Genomic DNA, 9,135 nt, shown 5'->3' with positions numbered 1-9,135 from the left:
GGGGGGGGTGGGGGGGCAAAAGGAAAGAAATGTGTCATCCTTGAGAATATGTCCATTTTCCTACCTCTGAAATTCCCAGCAACATCTAGCAAGCGATTTCTCTCTCATCTTCCCTCATCAGAAACATAAAGGGCCTTTGCACTTGTGGGAAGGGGGGGGTTGGGGGGGTTATGATTCCTCTGATCATATATGATTTATCAACTAGAAGATAAAAAAAGTTGAGTTCAGTCAGCTCTCTAATCACACCCCCTACCTCTTTAATCAAAGTGACAGCAAATTCTTCAAAGCGGTTATGGCTGTAAAATTGCGCCGACCCCACCCACCCTGCTTTCATCTCGTCCAATTTCCACTCAACATAAGATAATAGCTCTGGTTTAACTGCATGGCAGATTCCTTCACGGTTGGAGTGTTTCAGAAGACATAGAACCTCCTCTTACAGATAAATACAGTAAACAGAGTCCGGCATGCTGAATGGAATAAAAATAAATGACCAATTCACGCTACCCCTCCGCCACCATAGGTGTTCACAAAATATAAATGATGAATATGAGTGGAGTTGGGCCAGAAAAGGAACAAATTCATCTGCAAGGTCAGGTTTTGTATATGTGAGCTATGCTGACAAACTGATTAAATGGTACTTGGCAATCTGGTGGAAAATGACTCAATAGGAAACATAAAAAAATCTGTTCAGACAAAAGGCACACCGAGCCACAGGTGCTGTACTCGAGCAATTGCTCACTGAACTCACTGAACATACACACTCAGAAACACAGTAATAATGACAGATTAAGAGACAGAGGTCAAAGTAAAAGCCTGGGAAGGGAAAAGGGGAAGTACATCAGCAAAATAGTTCCACCTCTGCAATCTGAAATGGGCCTGATTTTTGTTACATGACAAAAACTGACTGTGGGTGTAGCCTCTCTGGCTACATGGCACGACTAACCAAACCTTTCTATTAACTGACAGCCCTTGACATGTAGCAGAATTGTATTTTTGCCACATACAATTCAAAGTTATTTAGCTAGGGTGTCCACAAAAATATCAAATTTGTCACCAAGTATATGTATAAGCTGAAGTTCCACAGTACACATTCCCATACACTGTGTTAGTGTAAATCTACATGCTCATCCCAAGCTAACGGGGCATTTCTTCCAGGACTAACATGCCAAAAAATGATTATCCTAACATTTCCTAATAAAAGGATAGCAGCTCCCAAGTCACACTGGGCCATGATGTCATCTCTGCAATCTCCTCTCTCCGGCATTCATTCTGCCATTTGTTACCCATGCAGGATTTAGATTGTGCATGCAGAGCAGGTGACAGATTTTCCACCAATGTTCCTGCACACTGGCTGGGAATTGATTTTAGCCTGAGGTAGAGAGGATGACAGCTTGCAGGTACACTGATGAGGACAGACTCCAGAAAAAGGAAAAGAAGAAATGGGGGGGGGGGGGGGGGGAGGTGAAAAACAACAATTCAAGATGAAAGACACTGGCTAATGAAACAAAGTCTGAATGCAATGTCAAAACACATCTTTTTTGTTCCTCACTCTGAATAGCAATGTCTTCCAACGTCCCTCTGTGTAGAAGGCTGCTCTTTTACTACAGTGCTTGCCATGTGTTTGTCACCATTGTACTATTTTAAGACAAAAAAAAGGCACTAAGCAGCGCTGTGATGAGCTCTTGTTCTATCAACCAGTCTCACATTAAGGGTACCCCTCAGTGCCACTGTCGTCTGTTCCAATAAACATTTCGACATAGGACAGACGCAGAATTTGTAGTTTATTCCAAAATGTTAACATACGACGATGGGATGTCAGAGGCACCTAGTCTGCTAGCTCATAATTCAGTGCTAAACAAAAACCAAGATTGCCGCACCTCAGGAGAATACACTGCCTGTGTACCACTGGAGCAGCGCTACACCTGCTCTGCATGTCAGATTAGGTGGTGAAGAGCCCCAGTGAGGGGGTGGAAGACACAACACTCATACTCTATACAGCCATCCTGGAGTGCAATTAGACAATAGAGAGAACACTTCATTCAGGAGCCACTGTTGTCTCCTTTCTCTCTGTATAAAGTCACCTGTACAATCAGTGTCCGGGACCAGATGGGCAGAGCAGAACCGCTAGGTACACACCTTAACAGATGTTAGACAGCTGTTAAACAAACATAATCATGAGCAAAGCTACGAAGGATGGCTCTTGTGAGCAAAACTGAGTCAACAACAGTATTCATTAATGCAACAGCACGGCCACTTCCGAGGCAACATTTTTAAGAACACAGAAATCCGAGTATACACGGGCGCATTTTGATTACGAATTAACAAAAAAAAGAGGTTTGTCTTTCTCTTTCCACTTGCATCACAGACAAAACTATATCTGTGTAATTATATAGAGGAATTTCACTATAAGATACAGTATCAGTATTACGCAGCAATTTTTCAGTGATAGAAACACAGCAAGTCCTTGTTATTTAAGATTACCTCAACATTCAAAGGCCACAGGTGTATTGTGACGCAGAGGCATGTGAGAGGAACTAGGTGGTGCTCATTTCTAAGAGAAAAAAAACTACACTTGCAGATGACATGGGCTGATAGAGGACAGGGCATAAAAATACAATGCAATCAAGTCTGAACCTGCCAATGACAGCTTTGAGGTGTACAGAAATCTGCTCTTGGCCACAGAACCAAAATGGTTTCAATAAAACATTGTCTTTGAATGCCATCTAACCTTGACGACTATGACAGCTAGCGGGCTTCAAACCCGGGTTGACCGGTATTCATGCAGCATGCCACCGAGTACACGGTACGGTAGAAAAACAAGGAAGAGCCATTTCACAATACCCTCATATAGCGTCACTGTGTTCCTCTCAACATGGCAGAGTTTTCGTCAGGGGTAAATCTTGAGTTAAAAGTTATGGGCACTACTGATGCACTGGCTGTGGAAAACATCTTGGCAAAAGATGTGTGCGGTGTGAGGGTGGCAGGGACAGTGAAGCTTTCAAAACTGATACAGAAATGGTCCTCCCAAAAATAAGTCACAGGGCCAAATTTGCAACAGCTAAACACACCTAGGGGACTGAGCAGAACACTGTGAAATGCTTAGAAGTGAGCAATGGAAAGCGCCCCTGACCGGTCTCATTTCCGTGACAGACTTACTGAGCTCCCGTTGATTGCTTTCCTGTGTGAGAAAGAAACTAGACAGTCGAAATGAACACGTATCAAATGCAGGTAAAATTGTTGCTTTGTCATCCATTACACCGGTACAAACATGAAAGGGTCATCGACCATTTTGCACTAGCTATTGGCTTTGACATGCCCGCAATGTAACTGAGCTATGCTTTTGGCTGTTCTGCTCTCAGTCCACCCTCCCACCCAGTAATCTTACTGGCTGTGACAGTGGAGCACAGCAGACATACAAGGATGGGGTCGAATTCTTCCGCTATGTTGGTTTACATCTAATATTCAGTCCGTTAAATGAAAAGGCGCTGATGCACACAGATAGGTGAGCAAGAGGAGAGAAAGCAAAGCTCTTATTCATCTGAACTATCTACAGTATGTCAGTGAAGATGAGGAGGGGGATAAGCATCAACTCACCAGCTCTGTCCATCCTGCATCACTCTGAAGCACCTATTTTATCACAACGACATAAAAATGTATGACACATATAAGAGAAGCATGGATTTCCTGTGACAACAACAAGTCAAGCAACCTACAAATTGTTGTGAAATGAAATGTAAGCTTTGCAAAATAAACATCATGGTACAAAAAAAAAAAACGAAACAAAAATATCAGGTTTATGTTGACAAAAATATAAAATAAAAGGTGGGCTAGTGAGAGAAACTGCAACACAGTCACCATGACATCACATTGTAGAGAGCTATTCGGAGCTGTGTAGGCCGAGCAGGTGTGGGATCAGCCCAAAAACAAATTGGCAATAAAGTAATCAGCTGACGTCCCAACAACCAAACTCATGGTTGACTGACCAGTTCCGAAAACAAAAAAACAACACACACTGAGCTGAGATGCCCGGGTGAGAAACGCTAACCGGTGGACCCTGCTCTCTGTGTGTGTGTGTGTGTGTGTGGAGAGAGACACAATGGGTCCACTTGGTGTGGTAATGTTAGCCCATAGCCACAACTCTCCTTAAAGCCAACTTTAGCCATCCAGCTAACTGTTCAGCATCTATCAGACAGAACCGCTCAGATAACCTAAGCCGATTGACTCCCGACAAAAAAAAAAAGGTTCATAATCATTGCTTGAGCTAATGAAGAGAAATTAAGTTGCAGTCAATATTGCTAAAGAAGAAAAAGAAACAAAAAACAGTCTCCATTAGGCAAGAGTCTTGCTAGCTAACTTACCGGCGATAACCTAGCAGGCTAACACTGCTGCTACTGCAAGGCTACAGTTTCACTAACACCGTCATTTTGTTCAACCCGCTCAGTGACTGTGCTTCATGTGGGACATCACATGCACTCCAGCTCTGTGTCTGTCTGTCTGTGCCACATTACAAATCCTTGCACTTTTGATTTTCTGATGCCACCGTTTGCAGTTCCTGTGTTTTTACCTTGCGTCTCCTCGTCTCAGCAGTACCACTCCAAACAAAGCATTGGTATATGACTCGAAGATTTTGTTTCCAATTGTCCACCTTATAACCGTTCACATGGGAGCACCCGGCCGGACTCATGACAGACAAAACATTCAGTTTGGGTTTATAGGTGACAATGAAAAGTCTCCTGGATGATTCACTTAGCCAGCTAGCTAGCTAGCACGGACTGTCTATCCAGAAATGGTTTCCGTTTTGGATTGGGACAATCGATGTAGTATCCAAAATGCTCCTCGGGCATCGGACAAACACGGTCTTTTCATTAACTAACACATCTGTTCATGTAGTCAACTAACGAAATTATCACTTCACTGGAATTTCTGCTCCCCCTCGCTGTTTTTTTTGACAGTTCCCTTTTTCCTTTAACGTTAGCTCCACTTCCACTCTTACGATTAGTTAGCTTTCTTTCTCTAGTTAGCCTGCTAACACTCAACTACTGCTTCACAATGCCCGCCCAGCGTACATCGTGATTTGCCGACACAAAGACGTGACGTCATTACGTTGGTTTTAGGGCACGTTGGGTGCGCTTGGTTTGTAAACCAGTGTGTTCCATTAAAGGTGATTTTTTATTTTTTATACATTTTTTTTTGGAGGGGGGTTTAACCGTGGGATGCCAATGTTTCCTTAACGAAAAATTCAACATTCAGAGTTTTCTGGGCTTCATAACCGATACAAAAATGTTCAGTAATGTTTTTTTTTTTTTTTTTTTTAATTGTGCAAAGCTGTGCCTTTTCTGAAATCATTGTCCACGGGAACACACTGTTATTGCCCTTCTGACAGATGCTTCCTCTGTCTCATGGATGCAAGTAGCCTATTTCATAGTCACTCATCACGTATGCAGAAGTGTCAGCTCATGTTTCTCTAATCTAACCAAATTAATCTATAGACATAGAGTATAAACTTTATTATTCAGTTTGAACATCAGCAAAAATCTCCCGTAGGTCTAATTATTTGAAGGTATAGGCCTACTTAGTACAAGTTCGACCTTTTCAGTATCATCAATTAAAGCCTACCACCTAGTGGTGATATGACGTATGTATTGTCATCCATATAAAGCACACACTCAACTTGAAAGCCACCTTGGTTCCATTAATATTGTATGGAAGTGTGCACATGAGACCAGGGACCATGCAGGCTTGTCTGATTGGGGCCTCATAGGGGTGCTATGTGGCCTCTAACACAATTTACATCAGAATCACAATCAGAATTAGGTTTATTGCCAGGTAAGTTTTTACACATATGAGGAATTTGTCTTGGTGCATTGGTGCATAGAATATAAAAATCACACAAAAACCACACAAAAATAAGGTACTTTTAAAATATAAATAAATAAAGATAAGAAAACTGTACAGGAAACGGGAGTGCATTGGGTATTAAGAGTCAGTGTTAGTGGGGGTTCCTGTTAGAAAGTCCCACTATGGGCCTTTTCCCAATGAAAATCCACAGATGTGTGCAATTTACTTTTGTCTAGTTGGTTTTATGGTCAATGGACTACTCAAGTGGGAATGTTAAATCATAGTTTCAGAGTGATCGAATTTGGCTTGGATTTGAAATAGTGGTAACAGGCCAAAGTATAACACATGAACACATGTAATACTTTTCCCACGGGTTTCCTCTTTCACATTTCTGGCTGGTATATAGTGGGAAAGGTGGTGGAGTAAAAGTAGTGTCGGGGAAATTCTTCCATAATCTGGGGAGAGTGTTGCTAGTTCTCTGAACGAATTACAAACCCAGCTGTGATGAATCAAATTTCCTCTTACTCATTGCAGCATGGAGGGAAGAGCACATGGTAGTGGGTTGTGTTTTGATGGAATAGCGAGACGACCGGTCAGGCAGTTGCAGCAGTCGGGTGTCACACAGGTCAGCAGGAACCAGTTGTGAAGGCCTAAACTGGGGCCATGTGTAAATGAGGATTAGGAATGTAGCATAGGAGAACAGCTGTATCCTGTTTAGTGATGTAACAGAGGGGTATTATAAGGCCAAGCATTTAGAAGTCTGGAGGGACACGTCTATGCTGTGGTCCCCTCTTTTCCCTCCATGCGGCCATGAGTAAAGGAATATTGATTTCATCACACTGGTTTGTACATCTCTGGCAGACGAACTAGCAAACTCTCCAGATTATGGAAGAATTTCCCCGACAGTAGCAACATCACTCTGTAGAAATACAATGCAAAAGTATTAGCATCCAAATATAGTAAAAAATAAAGAACATTTTCTTCTTCTTAAAAGTAAAGGTACCGTTTTACTGATGCATTATTGTGCAAGCATATATTTTGTGTTGCAGCTGGTAAAAGCAGGGTTGATTTATATACTGGCAGGTATCTTAATCTATAATATATTATATATATATAATATATATATATATATATATTATTGTAATAATCTGAATCTGCAAAGTAACTAGTGACTGAAGCTTTAAACAAATGTAATGGAGTAAAAGTTACAATAATCCCCTCTGAAAATGAAATTAAAGTAGAGCAAAACAATTAATTACTAAAGGAAAGTTGCAGTTACCTCAAAACTATGTTGAAGTACCATAATTGGGTACATTTACTTTCCACTACTGGTGGACTAGATCCGCATCTGAGAAGAAGATGACCCAGAGAAAGCAGCTTGAGTTCCTTCTGAGGTGTTTCCTTACTCATTACAACTTTATACTAATTACCACCATTACATATTAGAGGCGGACTTCTAGATATCTGGCTCTGGCTGGCAACATTTACAGGTCCAATTTGGCTTTGTGTGTGAAATTGTAGTGGGGGAAAAGTGTTACTTCCCTGGATTATTCACTTGGGGGCAGTGCAGGTCTATGTATCTTTATAGTTAAAATTGTTGCTCTGAGGAGGAAATGTTGCTATTATTCATACTAGTGTATAAAAAATAAATAAATTGAACATTGAGCATATATTATTTATCATTCATTTTAAGACATAAAAATAAACTCCTATTTATATGTGAGTTGTATTTTCCCATTTTGCCTGCACACACACTCATGTATGTGTTTAGTGTCTCTAAGTTTTACACTAAGTGTCTGAAATCGACAGGAAAGGAGGAAATCAAAAATATAATTATGATTAGGACCGTGATTGTAGGGAAAGCCAATAAATATATTTTTTGTGTGTAATAAGTTTAAAGTGAAGACTTCCACACACTACATGCAATGCATCACTTTGTAATAGGTTAAAAATCACACAGAAATAGCCGACTGACCAATACAAAAGAGACTGGCGCAACAGGGCACTGTGTCTCTACGTTTTAAACTTCAGTCAGCTGCTGTCGTAACAGAAGAATGAATGTATCTCAGATGATTCATTGATCAGATGTGATTCTGTTAATCAGGGACTAAATGGAGAAAAAACACATGTTCATGTCTTAGACAGTTGGAGAGGTTTTAGGGACATACCCTCAGCATATTGCTGGGTATCTCACAAAAGATTCTCCCAGCAAGGGAACAGCTTGTCATCCATTTCCATGGAGTCAGTTCACAGTTGGGTATTAATCAAAACTATGGTCAGGAAAATCTTTTCAAAATGACTTCTGTTCAAATGTTCAAGGCATGCAGGACTAAATAAAAACATGGATAAAGTGTACATTTTGGTAAAATGAAGTCTAACCCCTGTGAGAACTGGGCACCAGGTTTCCCCAATAGTCTACTGTTTCTGTCTTAGGTTTTAATTTAGTAAATCCTGCATACTCCAGAGCCACCTGGTGAGCTCATGTTACCAGCTGGGGGCTTTTATTTGGAAACTGCAGCCTACTCCAAAAGGCCCTGGTTAAATCCAGTCACCGGGTTGAGAAATTATGTATGCATGCATATGTTTCTCCAATAGTGTATGTGGACACTGCAAGCTAAAGCAATTGGCACTATGTTATAATAAATATGTATGTGAATTTGTAAATTAAGTTACATCACTGGCTTTGTGTGTATATGTATCTGTGTCACATCAATTAAGAATCCACAGATGCAGTTAACTGCTAAGGGACTTCTGGGACAGTTATTGATATTTATGATGGCTACTACATATTATCTTAGACTATTATTGTTTTTGTAAATCCGATGTGCTTTTAATGTCTACATCGAGGCTCTGATTCTGAATTATTATTACATGTTCTGTGCTGTATCAGAAATAGTAAGAGTTAGAATAGTAACAATAAAGCTACTGTGACACCACAGACACCAGAAAAGCGATCTTAATAGCAAATCACTACTCAAACACACTTTTTTTTATTACTCAAATCACCTAGATATTTACATTGTGAGACTGTGCACACTCTGCTGTAATTACATTTTGGCACCAAAGAGGCCTGCTTAAACATTATCAGGGCTCCATGGCTCCTTCGCCTTGGCTTTCTAGGAAATCAGAGTGACCTAACAGACTCTGATGCAGCTCTCTGGTAATTATCTAGTGTCAGAGCCAGTTCTAAGGAAAAGCCAATGCAATCGTTCAGTTTTGCACTGAATGATTCAAGTTATTTATTTAATGTGGTTTTGGAGACAAAATCCTTCACCTTCTGAATAAAAGATGACAAAA

General features: G+C 40.7%; 1 protein-coding gene across 1 annotated transcript in view; it reads right to left on the bottom strand.

The window, feature by feature from the left end:
- LOC118323165 (ubiquitin carboxyl-terminal hydrolase 22-like) overlaps positions 1 to 5,064 on the bottom strand; it is a 22,412-nt gene extending 17,348 nt beyond the window's left edge. Inside the window, exons 1-2 of the mRNA XM_035655095.1 lie at positions 4,565 to 5,064; positions 3,595 to 3,627 (exon numbers count right to left, since the gene is read on the bottom strand). Of these exons, the coding sequence (XP_035510988.1) occupies positions 3,595 to 3,627; positions 4,565 to 4,684 (153 nt within the window). The 5' untranslated portion in view covers positions 4,685 to 5,064. The remainder of the gene's footprint in view (positions 1 to 3,594; positions 3,628 to 4,564) is intronic.
- Between the last annotated feature and the right edge of the window lie 4,071 nt (positions 5,065 to 9,135).

The sequence above is a fragment of the Morone saxatilis genome, unplaced genomic scaffold (genome assembly GCF_004916995.1).
Source record: "Morone saxatilis isolate NCDOM2014 unplaced genomic scaffold, NCSU_SB_2.0 Contig14, whole genome shotgun sequence".
Lineage (NCBI taxonomy): Eukaryota > Metazoa > Chordata > Actinopteri > Moronidae > Morone > Morone saxatilis.
Note: the sequence above shows the minus strand (reverse complement) of the source record. Positions and strands in the feature narration are given on the sequence as shown.